Here is a 27,952-nt window from a genome sequence, read left to right on the forward strand (position 1 = left end):
AGAATATAATCTATAAATTTTTGATAAAAAATATAATTCTAACTTTGATATGTGCATATTTTCTTTGGAACTACTTGCAGCTGAGTTACTAGCGCTGACACAAAGTGGAAAAAATTGCAAAAGTTGTCATAGACTCGTAATGCTTGGCATTTGGTTAGGCTCCATAGACATCTGGCCTAGAGATGACAGAATAGTTCTGTAGTCTGTAGTTCCTACATAAAACGTGTAGCTCCAGCAGGTCTTTTCTCAACGCTGCCAATAATACTTGGTAACCTGAAGTAAATAGCAGTTTGAAGAGATACAGACAGCAAAATGTAGTTTTGTATTTTGTCAGATGCCTTTATCATATACACATACAATTACTAACATGAATTTGTTTCAAAAGCTTCTGTATTTTTTGTAATGTATTCAATATTAGTGATTTCTAGACCAGTTAAGTTTTGCATATAACTTACAAGGCGTAGAATTCAGGTATTAGGTTTGTGTAGCAATACGTTAGAATATTAACTAGAAGCTTATTTTGCAGCGTAAATAACAATTTGCAATGCAAATCCCTCAAAGGCCAAGCAAGCATTGAGTTAATACTAATGTCCAGTTTTATTCTTTATTATTGTTTTTATTATTATTGTTATTCCTACTACTAGTTGGTCGGGATATTCATTTTAGTAGTATTACATTTATTGTAAGCAGTAATGCGCAAGTTAAATTAAACTAGTCAGACAATAAAAGGAAAACTGCCAGAGTTTATTGTAAGTTGCATAATATAATGAGGAAATGTGGAAATAACACTACTTGTACTAGAGGAAACCACGATGTAAAACTAGAGCCATAACCGATGCTTTAAAAGAGATTTACGTAAATGTATTAATCATTTTTCATCTTATGGTCTAATTTGCTTTGAATGGTCTTGACCTTTGATAATGAAATTTATACCTATTTATTCTAGCACTATGACTTGAAAGGTTATTAAAGGTAAACTTACACCAAATCATAGTAGATTTTATCAGAATGTATCGATATTTTTACCATTTCCAATTATTTTTTATGTTTGAGGTGATCTGACGGCCAGGATGTGTCAAAATTGACATCAACAAATTTTGATCACAGTTGAAATGCTCAGAAGAGAAATTCGCTCAAAATGATGTCGTTAGTTGTTATCATGGCAATAGTTGATATCAGCTATTGCGTTCAAGTTGAAGGTTACTCGTCTGTATTCCGTTTGTCTCTGCAACTATAGACATCATAATCGCACTTTCGCTTGATCTGACTGTTTTAACCGCAATGAAATCTTGTTGATTTTTAATTTTGAAACATCCTGATAGTCAGATCACCTAAAACATGAAAAACAATCGCAAATGAAAAAAACAAACTGACACTTTCTGATAAAATCTGCTAAAATATTTTGTTTAAGTTCATCTTTAACACCAGTATTGTTGCTTTTTGTACTCTATCTAATTAATTACCTATAAAATATAGCTCTGCTCAACTGAACATATTTAGAAGTGCACTGGGTCTATTACTTATAGCACTGAATCTATTACTTATAGCAAGCAAAGTACAGTTTTAGATAGAACATTGTTACCATCATTTTGTTTACATGGGGATAATGTTAACTGAAGCATGAAGCTTGCATATTTTAACCAATCGCCATTAAAGATTGGCAGGTAAAATATCTATGTCCACAATAATTCTATGAAATGGCAACGTGGCGTAGAGGCGTGGTGCGTCTGTCTGCAAAACCGATGTTCCCTAGTTGAATTTCAGTGTGAAGGGGCTTTTTCATTTTTAGATTTTAGTCGCTATAACTAGACATACAACAAACAGACCAACAGACCAACAAACACTTAGATCGTACATGTATATATTCACATCTATGTATGATTGACATTCATATATAGATGTGAATGTTGTTATGTTTATTTTTTTTCAACCAAAGTTGAGTTTAAAGATTTTCTTTACTTGTCAGCTCATATGATTAAGTTTTTTTTAAATGTGCGTGGTATTACGATACGTGCATCTATATGGTATTCGTGATTGCTCTTCTTGAACCTCATATAAATAGAAGAATCTAAAATTTAAGTGACTCCAAGAATCCCTGCTATTATAGAGCTCCCAAATAATTTAAGGCACCTAAACCTAAATATTTTATAAAAGTTTTGCAATAATGGTGTCTTGAACTCAGCTCACTTTGAGTAGCGATTAATAACTTCAGAGTTGTCTTTCTTTGCCTGTTCCACATCTGGCTTTTTTCCAGACAACAGCTCATCAGCCTGCTGACGCAATGCAAAAGCTGTTTGCTTTTTAAGAGAGAATCCAAGAGGGTTCATATCTCGCTGTTCAACCAGCCGTCGCTCTGGGCCATATTTGTTCAGAGACATGTCAAGTGGGTTGTCGCAGATTCCATCATGCATGGACAGGAAGAGGGGGATGTACACCAAATAGTCAATGAACGATATCTGTGGGCAATGAAGCAGAATAGAGATAGTTACGTATGAGGCAAAGTTGTAATAAACATGGTTGTTTGCAGCATTGAAACAAATAAAGAGAGAAATTATTACATTATGAGAATTGCAAAAGCGGAAACAAGTAATGTATCGTTGTGTTAGTGCAAGAAATGCTGACAGTGTGGACATTCCACCATTGTTTGTCTCTTCAATTGCAGGTGATAAACCATTGATATAAAAACAGCTTTTAAACACTAAGTAGGTATTAAAAAAAGCCTTTCAAAGGGTGAAAGTTTTGATGGAATCATCAATTTTTCATTTATATAAGTTTTCAACTTCTATGAGCTTATGGCTATAGATGTAAAGTTACAAAGTGCCATGGTTAAATGGCAGAACTTGAACCAGCTATGGATTTTTTCATCTTTTTTAATTTGCAAGTGTAATTTTGTGATCAAATTCAGGGTACAAGCCTACATTACTCTTTTCTTGTAACCTTTCTTTCTAATTTTAGCCAATCATCATTTGTATATCTTTTCACCGCTCTTTTATTTGAAGCTGTTAATAATTTTGCGTATAAATTTATACATTTTATAGAAACACAGGAATTATGACAAGCCATAATTAGAAAGTTGGCAATCTGACTCACTGTGGATCTTTAGTTTTTTGATCTGTTGCACTGAATCATCACTTATCTCATTCTTAGCCTAGGAATCTGTCTAGAAATCACATCTAGAGACACTCAGAAACATTAAATAGACTTGTCGCTGAAATTCTATAAATCGTGTCTCATAGTTACTGCTCGCAGACGTTATTGTAAAATGTTGTGTTAATAGCCTGTAGTCGATTTTTAATACATGTCAACCAAAGGGAAGACAACTTACCTCCTTCCACTCATTCGGCTCCAGTTGGCTGATAACGTATTCCTGCTGCTGCCAGCTGAGACCACCCGCCATAAGCTCAATCATTAGGGATTCACATTTGATAAAGTTAGGATCTCGGTCTCCTGATGCGTTGCATTGAAACATGGATCTGTAGAGTTCCATCTTCCGCTCAATGTCTGCTAGATTGCTGATCTCTAACAACTCCTTGCAGTACGCGCTAAAACAATCCCACAATCCTACGGATGCAGATCATTCGCAGAACTAGAGTAGCCAATTATATCTATTTATTTATATATATATATATATATCATTTATATTGATATATGATATTTATTGAACCTTTAGCAAACATATTTTTATTAAATTTAGGCATCAGTGAGATGAACGGATTTTAAATATATTACATACAGTTGAGCATAAATAACTTCAATATGCAAAATTAAGAGTTGTCTTTTACCTATTAAAACAAGAGCAGACAACCTTTCATATAGAAACTATTTTCCAGCACTCAACGTAATTTATATAAACACTTGTTTAACCAAAGCTCTACAAATGGTTCAATTACAACACTTGGTTATTTATTAACATGTGCCTAAAAGCGATACAAAAGTAACTTAGACCAGACTCATAAAGTTATAAATGTACTCTATACCTTAATAATAAACGACTTGCTAAGAATATTAAAGAACTGTGCGTCTATAAATAGAGAGAAACTTGCATGATCATGTGCTAATCCATATACAACTGATAGTCTTGCATGTTTGTTACCAGATATTTATGAAGACACAAACACAATGCATGAGAAAATGTTGGAGTTGTCTGACATTCAATGATGGCTACTTAACTTACTCCATCTTTGTTACTCGCTCACATAGAGCTACGCTCACACCGAACATTCTGAAGGATACATCTGAGTGATGGTCAAGATTGAGCACTTTCATAACATACTGAACTTGCTTCTTTGTGATGCTATTTATGCTTGGTATGCCCTCCAGTGCCACAACAAAGTCCTATAAATCAAAAAATGCTCTTGGCCAGGTGCACATGGAAAGCGTTTTATTGACCAGATACAAAACTTTTGGCATAGAGTGTGTTGACGAATAAGCCGAGAAAAGCCAAAAGATTAAAGAGCCATCATCATAAAGCCTATAGCTACTTGGCACTGCTGAATCACTGCAGAAGGACTTGAGAAACTTGTTGGCAGCATGTCAAATAATATTAACTAGGAGTTTACCTTCATATCACCCTAATAGTTCTTTACAGGGCCACCTAATGCTGTTCAATAAATTGTTCAAACTATATGACTTGAAATAAGCAAATAAAAATGTATGTGGTGTGATCATAACTGTACAGATTGTTATCTTCAACAATTAAAAATGAAATGTTCAGAATTCGCCTACATAATCATTCAAAAACATAATTTTGCAGTTGTTCAGTTTACATATTTAAAGTCAGAACCAAACGAGGATTAGTATAATATACAATTGATGGCCATTAACTAAATTCACAATGATTAACCATGTTGTTAATGAGAACTTCAGTTTTTCAACAAAGACTCCCAGTTTATTTAGCACACCACTGTAACTTCCTGTATGCTCTATGATCAGGAGCATATGTGAAGCATTTTATTGAGCAGATAACTCCCTACACACTCTATGTTTCTTCCTGGACACTAACCTTACTGATTATGAAACAGTATTGGGCAACTGATTAGCATAGAGTTTAAGTGTGACTCGAGAGGAAATCTTATTAGATGTCATTCATTTTTTCTCATTGTAAAAACTACGCGACTAGGCTACGATATATATTAAGCCACTAAATCCACACTCCATTTCCTCATTCTCATAGTATCATAAAGTAACGTACTTACACCTTATCTAACACACTCGTTGCATAGTATGTAAAAAATGGAAAACTAACCTCATATTTTAGCACACCTGTCTTGTTTTCATCTTCTACAACAAAGGCTTTAGCATAAGCATCTATCTTTCGCTGGTCTACGAGTCGGTAGGCCTGAATATAATCGATGCTAGCATCTCGTTCGGGTTCCATCCTGTCCACAAGTAACGAGTCATCTATTATCTTTTTCATGTACTCAAGCAGTTTGGGTCCACCCTTCTTCATAAGTATCTGGACACGCCTCCTTCCTGGTTTCACTACAGATAGATACCATTACAAAGATCATATCTGATTGGGTGTTGCAGAAACAGTGTGGGCATAAAGATGGAGCTTTAATGAAGTAGGGTCCTAAAATATACAATCTTAAGAAAATATTAAAGGGAAGATTATTCCAAAGACAGATGCAAATGAAAAAACTAAGCTAGTAATAGAAAAAAAATGCTGATAGAAGCATGATGATCTTAAGATGGCCTTAAAAATGTACTCACATGTAGAAGTATCCAAGTCACTGTCGTTAGCAAGATCATCTGTGTCAGCATCGCTGCCATAGTCAGCGAGATTTTTCAACCCTACCTAAATGAAAAAAGATCGCTCTCCAAGGTTACTAAACAGATGTGTTTGACAGTTTGAGCCCAAGATCAACTCAAGCATGCAAATATAATAATAACAGTAATAATAATAATAACAATAGAGGCAGCAGATAGGATTCATATTTTAACCAGTAGTTAGTCTCACTGTGTATGATTCCTTGAGACAAACTATTAAAGAAAAGAATGCATGTCATTAGCTGTATTAATTGCTGGTAAACAATACAATTAAAACAAGAAAACAAAATTTAAAATTATAATATAAATAATATGTGCTTTAGTTTTACCTTTTTTCCTTTTTCTGCAGACTGGCAATTAAAAAGATTATGACAGAGAATTAGGAAGTGTGCATGAAAAGATGTTCAAGTAGCAGCATAAAATTTTACACTTTTTGGATGATATATTTGCATTAATGCTAACAGTTTTATTTTAAAATAAAAACAAAATGAAGATTCTTTTTGAGAAACTGTTTGGTGTAACAAAAAACCAAAAATATATAGTAAGAGTCACTAAGCAGTCATAAAATGATCACCTGAATGTATTTGCCAAAATCTCCCATGATGCTTAAGGAGTTGGTAGCAGCTGCATTTACCAGTTATTAAAGCTTGCAATCTAGCCTGAACAAAGTTTCTGCAGATTCACACACTTTTCATGATTTCAAATACACCATAAGGGTGCTTGTTTTACAAAACAAGATTAGACAACTCCTATTAATAAGATGGCGTATTAAATTTACCCTTTGACCACCTTTGGTAATTTCAATGCTGTCTCCGAACTTAGCCTTCAGGGCTCGAGCTATGTCTTGCTTAGACATGTTTGGATCTATTCCGAGAGCCCGCAGGTCGTCTGCAGTCAATTTGTCTATGTCTATTTTATTCCTTCCCGGTCGCAACCGCAACTTTCCATCAGCGCCTTTCTCAAAGTAGTTGCCATCATCTTCTGCAAAAAAACAACTTTCTCTCCAGATTATTTATATATATATCTCAGTGTTTATCATTTTGTTAACCCATGTGTCCAGTTATAGCAATTAAAATCTAGTAAAAAAAAGCAGCACAGCGCTGGATTTGATCTCAAGACCTCCAGATCTAGAAGCGGGAAATTTAACAGTTAAGCTAGCCGGAATACAAAGCATTAATAGAGCAATAGTCATTACATTGGTTAAGATACACATGCTTGAGTTTAACAACTAGCACTGTTGACCATTACTTTGACCGTTACTCAAGTAACCATTGCTAAGCTGGCTCAAAATGCTTGTATTGCTTTAGTAAAGATCTTGCTTTCCAGTTAAATTACTTAAAGGTTGACTTGCAGCAAAATTCACATTACCGTTATTTGATACGAAAAGATTCACCATGTCTTACTCTGTTGTGTTGTAGGTGCAAAATATGTGGAAAGATGATTACAAGCTCTAAAAAGCTCAAAAACGAACAGAAAATCGCAGCCACACGAGACCGCCGTAGTTTGGATTTCCTTTTCAAAACGGCTCAAATGTTATGTAGTTGTGAAAGATGGTTTCTGTTTACACGTTCTTGCAACCTTACTCGTCGAAATATTTTTACAAATATACTTCATGCATTCAATAAAACTGTGTCTATTGTTCCTACGCGTCTATTTTATCATCATCGTAATGCTGTCACTTTTAGCAGTGATATCTTATAACTCACTGTAAAAATTCGTTTAATTTTTTAGCCTTAGTTTGAAGGAGTACATATCATTGTCTGATAATCATGACGAGCCTGTTGGTCGCTTGTGATAATCGAAAAGTGCTGCAGAAATTATTTGCGAAGTATTGGGTCACATGATCAGATTACGACTTGCCGATTAGACCAGGCCGAAACAAAACTGTAAAGTAGCGAGCATCTATGTTTGATACGGGGTCTTCGGTAAGACCTGAAGTGTTTGTCATAAACTAGTACTACGATAAGTTTTATATTGAGCTTTGTATTGGCCTTTCAATTCACGTGAAAACATACGTGACAAGACGATAACCAAATTTCGTGGTTACGTCATCAAAATAAAGAGATTCCAATCTACAGCGGCTTTTCGTTTTTGAGCTTTTAAGGGCTTATAATCACATTCCCACATATTTGGCACTTACAACACAACAGAGTAAGACATGGTGAATCTTTTGATACCAAATCACTGTAATGTGAATTTTGTTGCAAGTCAACCTTTAAGTTCATTAGGTAATTATTCTATAAGCCATGCAACATCGGACATTCAGCTAGAATTATTATATTTAGTGTTCATGAATAAGTGAGAAAGGGCTCAAGTTTAGAATGCTGAGACCACAGATGTATACAGCCATGAGTCCATGACTATTGAATGGTTGTGGTAATACCGCAGCCGATGCTGTCCTAACAAGTAGCAACCTTTATTGACTAACATGCCATAGTCATGACTGACATTAAATACAGCTTATGCACATAATACATTGACTTTTCGCACTTCAAATGCTCAGGTTTAGTTAATAATACTTTATTATTGTCAGAAGATTGGCTTTATTAGCCTGGTGACTGCTCTCACTATGAAGGTGAACCAGTGCTTCTACTTGTCTACTAATTGATGGCACTTTTAGTAGAAACTACAGATATACCTGTTATGCATAAGCAGCATGCAGCAACCTGCCTTTTTTGCTAACACTCTGCAGGCATTTTGAAAAATAATTAAGTAATGTAATAATTTGTTAGATTACAGCTAATGCTGTTTTTTATAACAGAATTAGCTGTAGTCATGTTTATAACAAAGCTACTAATTACACACAATTTGAGATGGGACATTTTTCAATCAAAAATGTTTGTCAACATACAAAAGAAAGTTCAAGTTTTTAGCAGTTTGTGGTATTTTCACTAAGTGAAAAATTCACCGAGATTATTCTGCGCTTCTCTAAGCAGTTAGCACACCAAAAATCTCAAAGAAGGAAAACAAATTATCAGCTTTTTGGTTAAAGTTAAATCTACTTTAAAGTGTAAATGTTTATGAATCATCGATAGTACTCCCTCTTCCTTCTTTCATCCTACAACATTTGTGCGCGTATATCCTTTTGCTAACCGACTTCTTCCAAGTGAGTATTCATAATAAAATACTATCCTATCTCACTTTATTTATCACATTACCGCTTTATGCTCTACTGCTAGATTTTGGTAATCAAAACTAGGCTTTTATCATTATTCAGAGACAACTTGAACAGAACAAAGTAATTAGGTTTTATCTATTTTTAATAAGCAAACTTTATTATAAACTAGCATTAAGCTTGGCAATCCCCAGGATTTCTTTTATTATCAATAAGAAATTATCACTGCAACCACTGCAATTACATTGAGATTTTTATGAGCTTTAACAATTGCAGTGCTCAGAAATGATTAGAAGTCATGGTAGCTGAATTTCAAGTCAGTGTCTCTTTAGAGTCAGCATAAAAACCGAACATACCTAAAAATGCCTAAATTTATCATACTTACCGTACTTACTCAGTAGTGAAACGATTTATCTATTCTATATCTTTATTTATTACTAGTAGTAAGTGCAAGTATGCCAAGAAATCTTTTTATTTTAAATCTGATAGCCTGCAGGTGGGTGTTTTAGAGGCTGGTTTTCAGGAACTAGATGAAGTTTTGATACCAAATATTTTTAGCGACCTAGCGAAAGGCACAGAGCAAATGCATAAGATTTTTAAACAAAATCGGCCAACAAATGTGAAAACGAGTAGCGTTTATACAGACCCACAGACGCTCACAACTATAAAATTGAATTTATGAATATAGAAGATACACTGTGAGTAAAATTCAAGACAAGACCATAGTTTGATAACATATTACTCTTGCATTTAAATATTCTATTGCTGCGTGTCACAGAGACTATTTTCTATACTTACTGAATATTCTGTGTTTGCGACTTTCCTTTCCTTCTTTGATTTTCTTTTTGCCGAGGAGATTCCCGAACTGGTCGTACTCAAACTCATACTCTGAACCAGACTCCCCATCGTGATATTTCTTTTTCTTCCTTTTGATTCTGCCCATCTCGTCATACTCCTGTAGACAGCGCATTCAGCCGTTGCAACTCACAAGTATAAAGAGAGCTTATTACAAAAATTTACTTGAAAGTCCATTTTTTATAGCTGGTGAGCAATTCTTTATGATGATAAAGTGTTGTGTAAATCCACAGATATAAATGAAACCAAAAGTCATGCAACAAGTCATAAGTTTACATATGCATTTTTGAATTTAACCCAAGTCTACATGTATATCTAACATTATTAGTTTAGTATGAATGCGTCATTTTATGGATTTTTAATGTTTTAGAATAAAAATATCATTTATTGATTTCTGTCTTTGAATATTTAAAACTTTATTTTAACTGTAATAATAATAATCATCAGCTTCAATTAATTTGTTTTTTAAATAATCTCTGACACTTGACTATAATAAATACAACTCACGCTTACTCTTGTCAGTTTGTATTATTATAAAAAATTGTTTTAAACCAGCATATAAAAATTTCAATCAGCTAATTACTTGATTCATAATTCTTAGATACTTACATATCCATAACTTATACCTACAGGTACTTACATATTTATAACCTACACCCACAGGTACTTACATAGTTGTAACCTACACCCACAGGTACTTACATAGTTGTAACCTACACCCACAGGTACTTACATAGTTGTAACCTACACCCACAGGTACTTACATATTCATAACCTACACCCACAGGTACTTACATATTCATACTCAAAGTCACTTTCTATTATCTCATCTCCGCCCTTTTTGCTTCTCTTTTTCTTCTTCCCATCAGCACCAATGAAAGACTCAGCTGTAAGTATGTAGATGTAAGTATGTAGATATTACATTTACTCCTGCAGTTTCCTCATCAGTATAGTTACATAACCATCTCTAAATACCTACACAGCTACCTGTATGCAAAAATGATAGAAACCAAATATAACTATCAGTATTGTTCCTCTTTCAAGGGTAGCTGTTAAGTACATGTATGTTGGAGGTGCACAACATAAATCTTATGTACACTCATCAAACCTTTCATAGTTGGAGTTATATTATATACATAAATGAAACAAAATCTATTATCATCACCAAACCCTGAGACTGTTTCACTTTAGTAATAAAGTTCAACCAACCGCTGCTCCATGATTTAATAATTTTTTTCAAAATTTATAAATACGAATCTTAGTTAGCCTTAGTATCATATAACCTCTCAAACCTGCTTTTGCATTACAAGGCTTCACTATTACTATTCTATAGCGATGTGCAAGCTATCACGAGGGAAGACCACTCCTAAAATAATGGGTCACGGTGGTACTCACTTTCACTGTCGTCTCCTGCGTAGGTGCCATCTTTACCTCCTTTTTTCTTTCTCCGGCCCCCTCTGCCTCCAGGTCCATCATCTGTAAGAAACGTCAAGTCAGGCATACAGCAAGAGAAGATAATATCAACACTAGTGGTTTTGTGTACTTTCGTATCTTTCACAAGCCATGTTACTTTCCGAGAGGAGCCAAAAAAGACAATGAGTAGGTTAGTTCTGTTGGAACTAGGTTTAAGCTGCATCACCCTCTAAAAAAGGCATCCTTTTTAAAATGTTCTATGATCACGCAAACAAGTCGCCGTAAAAAATTAAATTTAACTTTCATTGTTGGCATGTTTTCCTTCATGGATTTAAAAATGACTGTGAAAACACTTGCATAAAGCACAGGCTTCTCAAACATTTTTCAAAATTAGCATTACGAACTAGTAATTTCTTGAAACAAAATATTTAGTCAGCAACAACTGTTTCAATTTTATTAGCAGTCAAATTATAAGAAAAAATCGTTTATAATAAGTTCTAAAAAGAATTTTGTATAATATAATTTTTTTCATTCATAAAATTTTGATAGTTATGGTTATTTTCAGTTAATTTTTGTCTGAAACAATTTGTTAGTAGCCTGGGATCATTGGCTCAGTCAAGATAAACTTATGATTTATGTTAAATCAATCGATTTGGCTGGTGCCAAACCTTAAAAGAATATCAACAAAATCAGCCTAGCCCTTGCTCCAAAGTTTTTAAAATTAAACCCCAAACGTATTCCCTTTTAGTGCATCTACTTAAAATATCAGGTTTGTTCCACAATCTACTGTTGAGTCAGTTACTTGGCTAGGTCAGCAAATCTCTCAAGTGGCGCTGTCAGGCAAAGCCAGCAACTATGCCAGGTAAAGAAATACTGAGAATAACTTTCTACTGAAAGCGCATTCTAGGAAATGGTTAATGTCTTCTACATTCTTCTACCTGTCTGACCATGTGCCTCAGCAACAGTTGCTCTCTCTAACTTTATGTATTCCTTTTTAAGCACAGAACGCCATTCCTTCACTTTCTTTAGGCGACCCGTTTGAACGAGTGTCGGCAGCCTAACTTCTTGTATCCAAGCAGTACTCTCCTGCCACTTAGCTGGCCTATAATCCCTCCTTGTCAAAGGTTTTTTTGACACAAGAAAATTTGTTTCTAGGTCTATAGGCAGAAGCATGGTCTAGCCAGCTGTATAGATTGATATCCAACTGCGGCAGCGCAAAGCGACAGCATATTTAAAGCTGGCATATTGTCATTAGTTTCCAATTTAGACACAGATCATAATTTAGGCTTGCAATTAACCCACGGGCTGGTCAACTACTGACCGCCTGTTGAACCCAGTGATTAAATAAAAATGTGAAACTATCATGCAATGCATACCTTCTCCTTCGCTGTCGGCTTCGTGGCCGTCCTTGACTCTTACAGTTTTTCCCTTGCCTTTCTTGCCGTCGCCCCACCTACATCAAAAGAGCTTGTTATAAGCTGAGAACATGATGGACAAATTTAGATCACGCAGTCTTGAAATTTTTAATTTAAGAATAAGATAATTTTTTTAATTTTGCTTTCATCAAACTTTCTTAAATATTATAAAAACAAAAGATTTTTTTGTAGAGGGAATACTGTAAAGGTCAAATTATGTATTTATTGCTGTATATGCCATACTTATACGTGATATTGCTAACACGAATGTAAAATTAGGAGTGTGCCAGTTTTTAATGCACATTTGCAGACCTAAACCGGCGAAGTCGAATCTATTTTTGGCATGAATCAAAGTATGCGTATCAAAGAACGGCAAACTTTTAGCTGACTTTCAAGGTATTGCATAACGCAAGGTATTGCATAACGCTTGAAGAACTCAGCTTCACAAAAGGTTTAATGTCTTCATCCTGAATGTTGAAGAGAATATCATGTGCAACTTACGAGTCATGCCCAAGGCCATGACCTCTGGTGTCCTCCTTGCCTTTCTTAAACCTTTCACCACCCTTATCATATGTCACCATACTCTTGTACTTCTCCTTAAAAGCCTCAGGATCCTTATCATATTCATCTGAGTCCCAGCCGAGGCCTTCTGCCAAAGCCCGCTCTTTGCGCAATTGCTTTTTGTTTCTAGGAGCAGAGACAAGGGTCGGTGAGCATGAATTACCTTTTTTTCATTTATTTGCATGGCTTATTACATTTGCTTGTCTTTCTTATCAGCTCAAGCATAAGGCTTTAAACATGATGGTCACTTGTGCCACTTACTTTTCATGCTGCGCCATAATCTCATCATACTTGTCACCATATTTTTCTCTTCTCTTCCGCTCTCTTTCCGCTCGACGAATCGCTTTTTTAGCCAGATATTCTTTTCGTTCTTCTTCTGTCATGGCTTCCAGGTCGGGTTCATCCTCAGTGTCCGTTGACTGGTCACTGTTATAGAAAGAGCTCTTCGTACTGAGGCAACTGAATATGAGTTTTTTTAAGTCAGAAAAAGGCATACAAATCTAGCTTCAACTGGTTCAAACTGGTTTGCTTGCAGCTTACAAAGTATTGATTGACTATCCCAATCAGCCAGGCATAAATGGAACTTGTAAAGGTGGAACTAATGGTTCAGCTGCAAGTTTGGAGTGCTAAGTGACATGATTCCATAAAAATCAACAAGGATAGGCTTTGTGGTTGCATTGACTATCTGCCTAAACATTAACAAAATAAAATTGCTGGTTTTTCAAAAAACGCAATGAATTGACTTGTACTCACTTATGTCATAGCATAAGCAAATAAAGATCTACCAAATAAAGATCTACCAAATATTTGTAATCGAGCATACCAAAGTATATCTATTATTTGAGTATGGCTCTAAATTAATATTCTGGGTCCAAAAGCTGACAATAATCTGAGATGACTAGTAACTGCAGAAGAGATTTGAACATTATTTTTTTGGGGTTCAAATTTGACAATAACTAGAAGCTACTAAGAAACTCCAGGCAAGAAACTAACACCAATTTTTACCTGAATCCGCCATCAAAATCTTTTCGGGACTTTCCTAGCTTTCCCTTTTTTCCTCCAGCCTTCCCATACTTGACTTTTGGCGGTTTCTTTTTGTAGCGTTTCACCCCATCAGCGTCATAGTAACTCTCATAACTTGAGTCACTGTCATCTAAAATTCATTAACATGCAATACTCTATCATGCATCTAAAGAGTCGATTGTCGAGAACAAACAGTTCAACGGCTTTAGCGAAGCTTTGCAGCAGAACATTTAACAGCAACAAATATAATTGCTGAGATACGCAACTTTTACTTTATTTATTCATCAAGCCCTTTGAAACACTTTACCAGAAATCGTTTAAAACGCTACAGAAACCTATACTAAAACTTGTATACTGACGATCACGTATTCCAGCTCATCACAGCTTCTACCAGTCACATCACAAAATCGTTGAATATAGCCTTATCCCAAACTTGCTCGTTTCTGTATTTGTGTTACAGGTTTCAAAAGCTTTCGTAAACTATGTACATAATATTTATATTTATCCTTCCGTGCACATGACAAATGTCATTTTCTATTTAATGATACAAAATATCACATTCACCATCATATGTTTCAGTTTATAAACTTTTTCTTACTGCCACCTTCAATTACCATCCCAACTCTTCGACAGTACTATTATATTATCAGCTTTTACAACACATCTTTTCAACTCACTAAATAATTACTGTTTTTCTGTCTTTTTATTTTTGTTTTTCATGTAATGAAAAACATAATGTTATTGATGAATACCAATGCCAATGAAAAGTTATACATAGCTTACCTATACTACGGCTACACTGATCTATAACAGACATTATTCGTCTATGAATTGTCTAAATTTTTATGCAATATATTTACTTCAATTGATGACATGCTTGAGTCAATCTAAGATGTCGCTAACCTCGTCTATGATGTGCCTTCAAGGATCTAAGATGCACTTGCCAATATGATGTGGGATACACACATCAATACGCTAAATAAGCAGATAGGATCTATGTCAGGCTTGATTAGTAGATGTTCTAATCTAAAATTAGTTACTGCCTAGAGTCATGTGTTTTTATTTTAAAAAAAATACTAATGTTACAAAAACGCCTGATGCGCATAATATTTAATGAACCACCGCTGACTTTATTTCAGTCTTTATTTGTTCAGCTGTCTGTGTTGCCTGTTGATAAACTTCATCAGTATAAAATTATCTTGATAGCTCATTTAAAATTTTATTTAAGTGGGGACGAAACCAAGAAGGATTCACGCTATAACATCAGATTTTAAGAAACCAATCTACCTTTACCATTATTTTATACTGCTTCAGGTCCAAAAACAATCGAACACAAAGTACCATCACAATGGAACAGTCTTTCAATAGACTTATGCAAAACCTCTGTATTTACTAGTTTTAGAGTCAATGTTAAAAGCCATTTGTTAAGCCAAGATAAATTCAGACCTGCTGTTTGAGTTTGCCAATTTCTGTGGGCCCAGCGCCTCGACTAGCTGCGGTGCTACTGTATGTGGGAATCATCATGCCTTAACAAGTAGGAACTAAGCTTTCATTTATTCTGTTAAACTTAACACACACGCACTCACTTATCTTGGCTTATAAGTTTGCCTAAACTTTGTACTTTATCTGAACTAAAACTAAACTCAAATTTTACCTGAACTGTAATGAAGCTCTGCTTTACCATGACCTATAACCTTTCCATCAGCATCTCTAATCCTCTTCATTTTCTTTTTCCGTCTCGTTCCTCCAGCGCTGACTTCACTGAAGTAGCTATAAGCATTTAATAATTAAATTTTTAAACTGAAGTGTCAGTCTTGGTGACTAAAGTAAGTGAAAGTATTACTGAAGTAAGTGTAAATATTAGTACATCGCTAACAGTGTAAAGATGAGTAAGTACCAATATTGTAGGCCTGTTAGTAACATAAGTAAGTGAAAGTATTAGCACTCTGAAACAGTTAGGTTTAGAGGAACACAAATGTTGTTTCTGGTTTAGTTTAAAGATGCTTCTGATTTGATAGCATAGCTAACATCTGACAGATCTGACACCTGTAGATAGATGGCAAATCATGGCAACTGTTAACAAGTATTTTTTTCATTAGCAAGAATTTGTTTGTTTCCTTTTCTCTGACAAAATTTTAAGCGAAACTTGTGTTTATGTTGTTGCATTACACAAACATATTCAGATTGAAGGATTCAAAGTTGCTTTCTGTGATTTGGTTGCGTGCTCGTGTGAATATCAGGTGCATTTAAACATCTGTGATTGTCATAATGCGATGTAAGGGCTGTGGGCTCACTCAAGAATCTGTCATATTTACTATATTAGCCGTAAGTGCAGATTGTGCCCTTCCGAACTCAGCGCATTGTTAATTTTGCTTGAATATTCAGTACTGTGGAATCGTAAGATGCAGTTCGATGGTGGTATAGGTGGTCGCGAAAGGGAGTCGAAACAGTCATCGATTTTTTGCAGTCTGATACTGCGTAGTTCACGAAGTATTAATTAATTCCTTTTGTGTTTTTCCTGTCTTTTGACAACAGAGTTCTAATGCTCTGATTTGATAAGCTAGAATAGGCACTCAGGTAGAGGGTCTGATAAATGTACCTGTATTCACTGTCACTCCCATGCTTGTCCTTTTTTTTCTTTTTCTTTATCGCCCGTCTCATGGCTATGCTCTCATCACTGTGGTACTCTTCATCGGTACCGTAAGTTCCGTCTGCATTTCTTTTCCTTCTCCTCACTCTCCGAGTACCTCCTGCACTGACAACACTGTAAAATGACCAGGTTTGTTACATGGCTTGCTTTAAACAACCCACAACAGAAATGTACGAACAGACCCGCTTGACAGAATAGACTCAGCGCTAGAGGTGTTTGTGTAAGTTTTCTTTGTCTGGAGAAAATTTTCTACATCAATTCAAAATACCCAACTTTACAGCAAACCACACTAAACCGGGCTACAGTATAATGCACTGCATTATTCAATACTACACCACATCTATAATGCATCATTTCATATCGAACCAAACTAAACCACACAGCAGTATAATACATTGTATTATACAACACCACTACATGCCAGATCACTCTGTATCAAACCAAACTAAACCTCCCTACTATACACTAGTAACTCATATATAATACTGAAGTCCTCCATCACCTATAATAGCTGTGTGCACTGTCAGCGCCATGCTTCCTTTCTCGTCTCCGTCGCCTCCTTCTTGCCTTTCCTTCCTCATCTTCCTCGCTGTGGTAGGAGTGTTCTGCTGAGTATGTTCCGTCTTTTCTCTTACGTCTCCTCATCACTTTGCGTGTACCTCCTGCGCTTACTACGCTTCGATAACTATATGAATTCAGAGACAATTCTTGCTTTAGTTTTATGACAGAGCACCTTTCCGTACACTATATAGGCAATAGTTTAATTATTTGAATATATCACACGAACGACTCATACCAAGTATAGGAAATTAAAAAATGATTTTCTTTTTTTCTAAACTATGAACTTGTCAGTAAGGATAAAAAACATTAGAAACAATAAAACATAAGAGTAAACGATTTATAATAATATTTTAGGGGCAGCATAGATTTTGAGAAAGGATCTACAGTAGCAGACATAGATAACCCTTTGGCTCTGAATATGTTCCTGGCTCACTTACAACCAACCTTAAATGTTGTGATAACAACCTCTCATACTAATAATTATAATAATAATAACAATCATAATTATAATAACAATTATAAAAATAATAACAATAATAATGATAATAATAACTATAATAATAACTGAGAAGAAGGAAGTAGATAGAGTACATTTCTCTGCCCTACTAGGATCAGTGAGGATACTGAGAAAAGGTGTTGGATATTCCAGGTTAAGGGCCAGATACCAACGCATCACCGGCTGAAGAGCTGAGGAAATCAACAAGGATAATAATAGCAATAATAATAGTAATAATAACAATAATAATAACATAATGTTGATTCACATATATGTCCAGGCGTGGATATTCATTAAGCTAAAATGGCTACCTAAACTCTGAGTCAGAATCTTTGTTTCTCTTTCCTTCCTTCATCGCTTTGTACTTCTTTATCTGCTCAGTTGTTGGAAGGTCATCATCACTGTCTCCTCCCTTTCCTTTTTTCTTTCCTTTGGGGCCTTTCCCTTTTTTGTACTTGACTTTGCCTCCAGCCAAAACATCTTTCAAGTTTTCAAAATCTTCGACTTGACCTAGTTTTCTGTGATGAAAATAAAAGTTTGTGTGTACATTTATAAGGACTACAAATCGTACCTAAGTAACTCGTGGTGGCTGGTAGTCAGAGTGAGGCACAGTTTCATCAAATACTGCTACATTTGGTGAGGCAGTCATATTATGAAGTCAAAAGAAAGCATTAAACTCCGCTATACATCTGCAACGGTTCATTTTAAAACTTGGAAGTGTGCCAAATGGCTGACCAATCGCTGTTTTCCAGTAATAAACTCTAACAAATATAGGCAGTCAGTAACTCGTATCTTTATAGCTTTGCTAGAACTCTGACAGTCTCGTGTGCTATGAGAGATCATCAGGTGTGCTGATAAAGCACAGAGAATAAGTATATGCACAATTATTCATAAATACTGGAATGCGAGTTGGTGGAGGTCTTAGGAGTATCGGGTTACCAAGCTGAATGTCATGAGTTTGAACACATTTTCTATCTTTTACCCCAATCTCTAACTCCAGGGGTTTTGGACATACAGACAGATCTACAGACTGATAGATGAACACGTCTTTTATTATAGTAACTAACTAGCTGTGCTTCCCGGCGCTGCCGGGGTATTAAAAATCCGTTTATAAACAGTGAGAAGTAATGAGAGTTGCCTGCCACTTGCTATTAGCTTGGCACATTGCCAATGGAAAATTTCAGTAAGCTAATAATAGCTAGGGCTTTTAATGATGGTACGCCATGACGCAAATATCATGATTGCTTCATGGTATTTGCGTTGGACTGGTGAATGAGAGTGTCCGAGATCAAATCTTTTTTGGTATGGAGTTTTTATTCCAAGGTTCTACTAAGGAGAAACTTTGAGAAATATATATATACACTGTATATATATAGATACTAGAAATATAATAGCTCTGTATTACATACTTCTTAAATTTCTTGCCGGTCTTTGGATCAACATAGATTTCGTATACAACTCCGTCATCTCCAACAATTCGTTGACCTGAAGATCATAAAGACTTACTGTTATTGCTGTACTACTGAGCTGTTGGGAGAACTACGTAGTAGTTTTGCAAACTCAAAAACGCTGTTGATACATTCCTACATAATATCACCATCATTACTCATGACTTGAGTACTGCCTTTTTTCATTGTGGAATTGCTTTTTTCTGTGGGTCAATGTAGGTGGCATTCATGTAGGTGGCATTAATGTAGGTGGCATCAACGTAGGTGGCATCAATGTAGGTGGTGGCATTATGAGTCATCATTTTTTTATGCTCATGTTCAGAAACACACCTCCTAGCTGGTCAGCTAGGTATATCTTTGTTCGTTGCAAAGTGGGTAATAAAGTTTAGTTTATAGGGTATGTATACACATGGTCACTACATATATAACAACTATGAACTCTGCAATGAATACAACAACAATAAAAACAGGCGTTTGTAGTCAGAGATTCTAATGTTTCATAGTTGAACCATCTATAAATGAAATACATACCGACTTTGGCATTTTTAACTTGTTCGTCGTCTGAGTCCGCGCCATAGACTGTGCTCGCCTTCTCCCACTGTTCTATCTCCTCCCCGTCCTTCAAACCCATGAACTTTTTCAAGAAATTTTTGTCACCACCACTCGCTTGGAACTGTTCGTACTCTTCCTCCGTCATCATCACAGTCTTCTCTATCTGTAACGCAATTTAGTTTTGAGTTGGTAAAGAAACGATGCCAAAAATGTTTTTTAAAAAGTTGATAAGCTAATCAGAAATTTTTTCTGATTTTTTAAAATGTTATGAAATATTTTTAGCACTTCCTAAATATTTGCTATGAGTTATCAGTGTTGCCTCATAGAAGTGAATAAAACATGACTGAAGTAAAAAAAATTTTAAATTCTTTAGTGTCGAATTAGGTAACTATCTGCAACTCTATGACACCTTCCGAGTGACTAATTTGGTTATAGCTAAACGGCATCCAACATTAGTGCCTATGCCCAGATTCAACTTGGTTTGCTTACAGAAGACTATCCTTACCACTTATTAATTACCATCAAAGATCTCTACAGTCTCAAAAATTATGACCATACGGAAAAAACTGGAGGGTAGAACTTTAAAAAGTAAAACTCTGTGAGCTGTACTTTTTAGAGACCAAGTATGTCCCTTGAAGACCATGTATGTCCGCTTAGCTTACTGCAGGCCGAGGCTGCGTGAGTTTTAAAAACATCCTTGTACAAACAACCGCTCTGTGATTTTGGCTGGACATTTATGAGTCCAGTGGTAAGAGAACAATATTAACTGGAAACATGCCCAGTTATAGATTAGACGTCATTCCTGTCTCTACCAGTGTTCTCTGTTTGAGAACTGAACCCAACCCCCTGTTTGCAAGTCAGTCGTTCGAGACTACTAGGCCAACTAGTACAACTAGTAGCGCTTAGGAGACAACATGAATTCAATAATTTTTCAGACAGAAGATATCGACACTAACGTTTCTGGTCCACCAAAAATTCTTTGTGAATGTATTTATCAACTGATGTATTAACTTTAGCCTTTGTTTACTTTATCAATAGTAAAAAGAAAAACCAGCTAGCTTTTAACTAAAGATTACCTTGATCGTGGAAACCCTGATATGATTTACTGATCCAAATCTCTTTTTCATCTTTTCATATAACACATGATATCTTTAGAAAACCTATTATCGCGCAAATTAATTGTTAGAAAGTAAAGGAGTTAAATATTATATAAGTTCGCCTTTTTTAATGCAAGCAGGGATGAAAGTTTGGAGCTACAGCAGGTCATGTAGAACCTTGAAATAGACACCAGGACTGGCAGAACAGACCAGAATTGCTCACCAGTCTTCCACTTTTCGTCCGCACCATTGTCTTCACAACTTTCATAGGTTTTGGAGGAGCCTCAACCTTCTTCCAGCTCTCCACCTTCTCATCTTTACTCATGTACTTTTTAAGCACAGAACTAGGGTCTCCGCCTTCTCTCGCTATCCTTTGCAGCTCCTCATATTCCTCTTTGCTGACCATTATTGTTTTCTCCACCAGTCGTCCACTTTTTGTCCTCACCATGGTTTTAACCTTAACACAAATACTTTATTTAGATAACAAGATTTACCAAAAAAGTACCAAAAAATATAGTTCAAATTTTTGAAACAATATTAACTGCTCTTGGCATTGAGCCAAAATAGAACAATGAAACATTAAGATAGTTAAAGGTGTGGCGGTGAGCTTTGTTAGAATATTTATCAACGCTCGTATATTAATGAGAAGGTAGAATTGGAAACCAAATCATTTAATAGATGAGTAAGTTGATCTAACAACAGATCTAGTGACAATGAGCTATGTAGCCTTCTAGATGATAAAGACTTCATTGATAATCATTCTAATTCGCCGTGACCTGTTCTAGGCCTGTTGACAGTTTCACTTTTAGAAAGTAGAAGTAGAAAAGCCTAGCTTTTGATTTACTGTGAAACTACATTTTTGAGGCCACAGAAAATGCTACCTGAAGTAGTTTTAAATAGTTTTCATCGCCAATGATCACAAAGAAGATGACTGCTAGACAAGAGTAAATGAATTAAATAGAAGTAAATAGTAAGTTCAGTGCTTGTTTGAGTAATTAATAGATTTCTCCTGAATATTAGCCATTATCTTTCCAACTGCTACAGTCAACGCCTTATCTCATTTTACTCCAGAAAGTGCATATCTTTTATTCTGATTTGCTTATTAGTTTGTGATGTCATGGTCAGAGCTTACTGTATTAAGTTGTCGTGTCCAACATTAAAAGCCATGCTGAAGTAGTAGTACATAAAAATTAGTTTTTAATAGCAAAAATACAAATTGCTTTAGTAAATAAATTAGCAGCACTAGTGTGGTGAGGAATGTTATACGATGTGTGTTACATTTAAAGCCCCAACAGTAACAGCTCACACTTACATGATAAAATTGAACCTCGCTAACTTTATTTTTACAACCACTTGCAAATACCTGTTTTAAAGTGACAATCGACCATCAAACTGTCAACATGGGACAGGTCAAAGTTTTAAGATTAAGGGAAAGTGTTATGGTGTCACACACCCAATGTGTCAGTGAGTTGCATGATTGAAGTGTCAAAGTGGCATCTGTCAATATCAAGGGTCAATTATTCACTTAAATCCGCTCACCAGTTTCATTTCTGCTTCACCCCAGCCATCGAGCTTCTCGCCATCTTTAGTTTTCACATACTTATTAAGTATTTGGTTGACAGCTGAAGCATCCATTTCTCCTGACTTTATCTTATCGTAGTCAGACTTGCTGACATATACTAGCTGTTCTTTCAACCTCCCTGACTTGGTTCGAATGTAGGTTTTTATTGCTTTTACCTATAAGTGTTCAAGATTGGTATGTATTGTTGGTGGAGTTGTTAAAATATTGCTAGCAGTATGACACACATTAAGTAAACACATTTGTTAAAAATCTTATGTAAGAATATATCGAATAGGTAGCAAATATGTCAGGAACAAGCATTGAATACTACCAACAAATTGAGATTTGCTTCCTCTTTCATTTCATTCACTATTCAGAAATGAACAGACAACTCCTTGCATTGTTCAGAAATATTTTATTCCTGTTCACTAAACTTATAGAAACACTTTTCAAAACTCATGTTGTAAAATAGCTTCAAACATTTCGGAAACAGTTCATGAGCCTCCCTACAATTACCTTTCAACTTGTGTCTACTAGGCTGCCGTGTAGTAGTACTTGTGTCTACTAGACAGCCATGAAGTAATACTTGTGTCTACTAGACAGCCATGAAGTAATACTTGTGTCTACTAGACAGCCATGTAGTAATACTTGTTTCTATTAGACAGCCATGAAGTAATACTTGCCTCTACTGAACAGCCATGTAGTAATATTTGTGTCTACTAGACAGCCATGAAGTAATACTTGTGTCTACTAAACAGCCATGAAGTAATACTTGTGTCTACTAGACAGCCATGAAGTAATACTTGTGTCTACTAGACAGCCATGTAGTAATACTTGTGTCTACTAGACAGCCATGTTCTAATACCTCTTCTTTGTCCCATGACTCTAGATTATCTGCTTCATCTTTGCTCAGGTACTTCCTGAGCATCTCTTCTGCATTTGCTCCTCCCTCTATGAACTTGTTGTAGTCTTCCTCTGTCATGAACACTATACGTTCGATGAGGTTACCACTCTTCGTTCTGATGTAAGTCTTCACCGCTTTGACAGCTGTCAAATCATATCACAGGAAGTTGGAAGAAAGCACAAAAATTACCTAACAATAGCTTGTGCTCTCCTGAATAACGAAAAACACAAACTTGTTTTTCAAGTGTTAAAAAGTTTTTAAAAAAAACAAAATTTTTTGGTGTAATACTACGGTCTCACTGAGATAATAGGCAATCTATTTAAAAATACAGAAAGAAATATTTGGTTGTAAGCGTAGCAGTGGGGGATTACCCTTGTAAAAATGGCTTATTATGAGACAAGTGCAGACCATGTAAACTGGAAGTATTATCGAAAATTCTAGAATTTTAAAAACAATAGAGTTCTTTGTCATCCTGGTATGTATTTATTTTTATGAGCCTGTCTAATGGCAATAACTTTGGAGTGTATTTGAGCTAAAGACATGACGCAGGAAGAAAGCAAACCATATAGAGCCAGGTTGGAACACAAGAAACTATGTTATGTTGGTTAGTGCAAGCAATACAACAAACAGGAACAAAGGAACCAAGCAGGCAATTGTTTCGATTGATTAAAAGACAGAATTTTTCAACAGAGAAACTCATTTCTAAAAAATTCAACTTGGTCGCCATCAAAAAGAAAAATTATTGCAATCAGATTATATGACAGTGAGGAAGTTAATAGAATGATCTAGGAATTGATGGAGTTATAAACGGAAGAGAAGACGATTCAATTTATTCAAACCTCCGCTCGAGGCATTGCCTTTGCCTATTCCTGGTAGCTTAGGGTGCCGAGCAAACTGATTGGCTGGAGTGGAGGCTATAAAAACAGGTAATACACTCTTTTAACACTTTCAAGCTTAATCTTATATATATAGACAGCGCTCCTGATCCTAGACCGCTTTTTTCTTAATAACTGAGCTTGCGTGTATGTTGCCCATTTTGTCCTGCAGATTACACTTGCACAGGATAAATTGTTTACAAAAACAAGCTTGGTAAATAAAGTGATAGCCCAAACATTTACTGAAATTAAAGACTAATCAATAGGCTCTAAACAAAATTTGTTATGTATTTCATTAATTTAAACCAACTATAAAGATTGAATGCACCCAACCTCAGTCATGTCGGACAATTTTGACAAAAAGAATTCCATGAAATCTTTATTTAAGCTTACAAGTAGCAGCTGTACAGTCTGGTCAGTGTTAGTTGAACACTAGCCAGTTCTTATAGCTGCATAAATAAGCAATTATAACCTTACAAATGAAAAGGCAACATGTGAAAGCAATGTGAAAGAAAAGCAAACTTTATCACCTGGTAAAAGAGCTAAATTCATTCGCTGTTGTTAAATTTGAAGCGTTATAATTGGCCAATCATAAAAAATAAATATATTTCCTAATGATTGACTAGAGAGAGAGAGAGTGTGCGTGATCTGATAAGCTGTTACATGACAAAGGGGATTTGGTTTGAGCCGTTGGTGTTGCTGGTGCTGTGGGCATTGATGGTGCTGCGGGTGTTGCAGGCATTGAGGGTGCTGCTGGTGCTTATGGGTTGCTGGTGGGCAGTTGCTAGCGGTAGAAAGAAGTGATATGATAAGCTGAAAAGAAGCTGATTAAAGCAGAGTTATTAACCTGATGGTTGAGGTGTTACTGCGGGTGTTGCAGGTCTCATAGTACTAGCTATAGTTAGTAAGTCACTGTTAGTAGAAGCTGTAAAAGGCCTGACTGCAGAAGAAGGCATTGTGGGTGACTCTGCAGGTAGGTGGCATTGATAGTCACTCTCTGAGCCACACTCTGCAAATTGTGTTTAAGAATTTATTTTTTTAAATAACTAACCAAATTTTGACATTTTGTGAAAGAATTATACTTATTCTAAAATTTCTATGTTTAGTCAGTAGTAGGTTATCCTATTTTTATGTTCAAAAGTAATTCTACGACTAGATATGAATAAAATAAAAAAAGAATTTAAAGCTGTGAAATACTAATAATAGTAATAAATGGAATAATAATAATAATAAATAATAATAATAATAATTGATTAAACTAGAAACTTATCTGGAAAGTTAAAATCTTCTTCACTACAGATCTTTTTTATGGTGTCACTTGTTAGGTGTCACTTGTCAGGTGTCACTTGTCAGGTGACACCTGACAAGCAACGCCACAGAACAAATTGGTAATGTAGAAATAAATTTGGTTTCCCAAATAAGTTTTTGCTGTAATGAGATTTTAGACTAGGTATCTGGAAAAGCCAACCAAAAGAGGGGAATTTAAAGTAGGTGCCAAAAGAACATTGGAAATAGGTTTTTTTTAAAGTTCAGTTTCTTAAAGAAGCACCGCAATGTTTAAATATTAAAGCAAATGTCCGAGAGACACTTATCTGAGAGAATCGAATTAATGCTGACGCGTTACAAGTGTCTGAGAGAATCAACTAAGCAAGCATAGAAATTTTAAAATACTCACCTGAAAAAACTATCCAAGTATTGGGATTTTTAACATTAAATTAGTTTATAAATTGGGTGCTTCTAAAGAATATGTTTTAAAAAAAATTATGTAGCAGTATTTATGTTAAATATCTGCAAGGGGCCATTAAACTTACAGATGAACTTGCAAAAATTCTATGTAGATGTTATCAGAAAGTAACGGTATTTTTCTATAATTTTCTATTGCTTCTGATGTCTGAGGTGATTTGACTGCCAGGATGTTTTAAGATTAAAATCGACAAAACATGATTGTGGTTAAAATGCTCAACAGAAAAATACACGCGAAATGATGCCACTAGTTGCTATGTGGATATCGACTATTGCGTTCGTGTTGAAGCGTCGCGTGTCTCTATTCTGTCGGTCTCTTAGCAACTACACAAGTCATAATCATACATCCGCATAATTTGAGCGTTTTAACCGCGATCAAGTTTTGCCAATTTTAATCTTTAAACATTCTGGCCATCAGATCACCTGAAAAAAATTGCAAATGATAAAAAACTACCGATACTTTCTGATAAAATCTACTAAAATGTTGTGCAAGCTAATTTTTAAATGTGTCCGAGTTTGTATCTACAAAGCTTGATGATAAGTTTGCTAGGATGAACAAAACGAGGAAAGCAGGTGTGATGCGTATCATCTACAATACTAATAAAATATAAACTACTTTTCCTGATGAAAATGATGTTTCTAATGAGAACTGTGTAAAAATTACTGCAAGTTTACCTGGGCTGACAACTCCTATATTTTAATCGCATTGGTTGAAACATCCTGTGCAGAAAATGACAAAGCTAGTAAATCAATGCAGTTGTGATGCAAGAAAAAGCTATTAAGACAAGCAGAAAAATTGATGAAAAGAGCAAACAGCAACTGTGCGAAAAAACAAAGAATTTATTAAAAAGAAAATAATAATTAAAACGGGGGTATAGAAAAAAGGTTTTGGTAGTCATAAAGAATAAGATAGCAGCTGTTAGTTTTGAAAAGAGGTTGAAAGTGTAAATAAGAAAAGCTGAGAGAGTCAAGTGAGTCAGATGATGACCAGAAAATGAGATCAGAGTAGAAGAAGTGACATAAATGCTTAAACCAGAAAGGTTGAGAAGATTCCGAATATTTTTATACACCTACAACTATCTATGCATGAAGAATGCAATTAATAGAGTTAATTAATAAAAAGCCAGAAAACTTAATTCAAGCTGCAAAATACAACATACTCAGCAGGAAAGAAACAAAAAAAGTCATTTAAAAGCTAATCAATTACCCCCTGCTGCCTGCGAGTCGGCAGCACTGCTACCAAGAGCAGAATCTGTTGAATCCTTTTGTTTGCCAGCCTGAACTATAATATGTTGATAAAATTTAAGATCAGACAAAGAGAATTATATTAAACGCAATCTGCTGGAACCTGTTAAGTAAGCGTTTTGGTAATTGATGCCCCACCTGCCCTTTGCACCTGCAATCTACTTGCATACAATAAAAGTGTTTTGGCTTTCTCATTTATAAGCTCTCTACAATAAAATGGTATGCTTTCATTGTATGAGCTCCACATAAACATTCTATAAATTCAAACTATTTTGTTGAAGTGATAACCAGAAATTTTTTCTTCTGTTTATAAACAAAAAACCAAACACGTCAAAGTATATATTTTTTCACTAAATACAGCAAGAAAAAAATTACTTATTTGGAAATTACCTACAAAACAAGAAAAAGAAAACCTTGACTCGTTTTATTTAGTTGGAGTACATTTGCACTTACAGGCCTCATGTATTGCTGCGAGTCTCCCAAGATTTATCCCATCTCTTTCTAGCTCAGCCTGAAGTTCCTCAAACACAGACTTGAGGTAGGAATAGCTGTGTCGGAAGCCTCCCCCTACTCTAATATATTTGTGGGCTTCACACCTTTTGTGTACTACCCCCAGCATGCATTTTATGCATAGAGCAGAGCCGAGCTGCAAGTATAACACAGTCAACG

At 35.3% G+C, this 27,952-nt stretch overlaps 1 protein-coding gene across 1 annotated transcript; it reads right to left on the reverse strand.

Annotated features, from left to right (window-relative positions):
* Positions 1-65: 65 nt before the first annotated feature.
* LOC137389953 (myosin-2 heavy chain-like) lies at positions 66-27,914 on the reverse strand. The gene is made up of 24 exons (XM_068076151.1): positions 27,737-27,914; positions 23,382-23,563; positions 22,495-22,692; positions 21,179-21,412; positions 19,838-20,021; positions 19,268-19,343; positions 18,170-18,376; positions 17,304-17,486; positions 16,751-16,915; positions 15,806-15,921; positions 14,134-14,281; positions 13,390-13,554; positions 13,069-13,254; positions 12,529-12,605; positions 11,135-11,215; positions 10,535-10,626; positions 9,683-9,839; positions 6,548-6,750; positions 5,713-5,797; positions 5,246-5,481; positions 4,175-4,335; positions 3,326-3,542; positions 2,188-2,456; positions 66-273 (listed from the first exon to the last, which is right to left on the reverse strand). Exons 1-24 carry the CDS (start codon positions 27,900-27,902, stop codon positions 213-215), a joined length of 3,849 nt encoding a protein of 1,282 aa, XP_067932252.1. The 5' UTR covers positions 27,903-27,914; the 3' UTR covers positions 66-212.
* Between the last annotated feature and the right edge of the window lie 38 nt (positions 27,915-27,952).

The sequence above is a fragment of the Watersipora subatra genome, chromosome 3 (assembly GCF_963576615.1).
Source record: "Watersipora subatra chromosome 3, tzWatSuba1.1, whole genome shotgun sequence".
Taxonomy (NCBI): Eukaryota; Metazoa; Bryozoa; class Gymnolaemata; order Cheilostomatida; family Watersiporidae; genus Watersipora; species Watersipora subatra.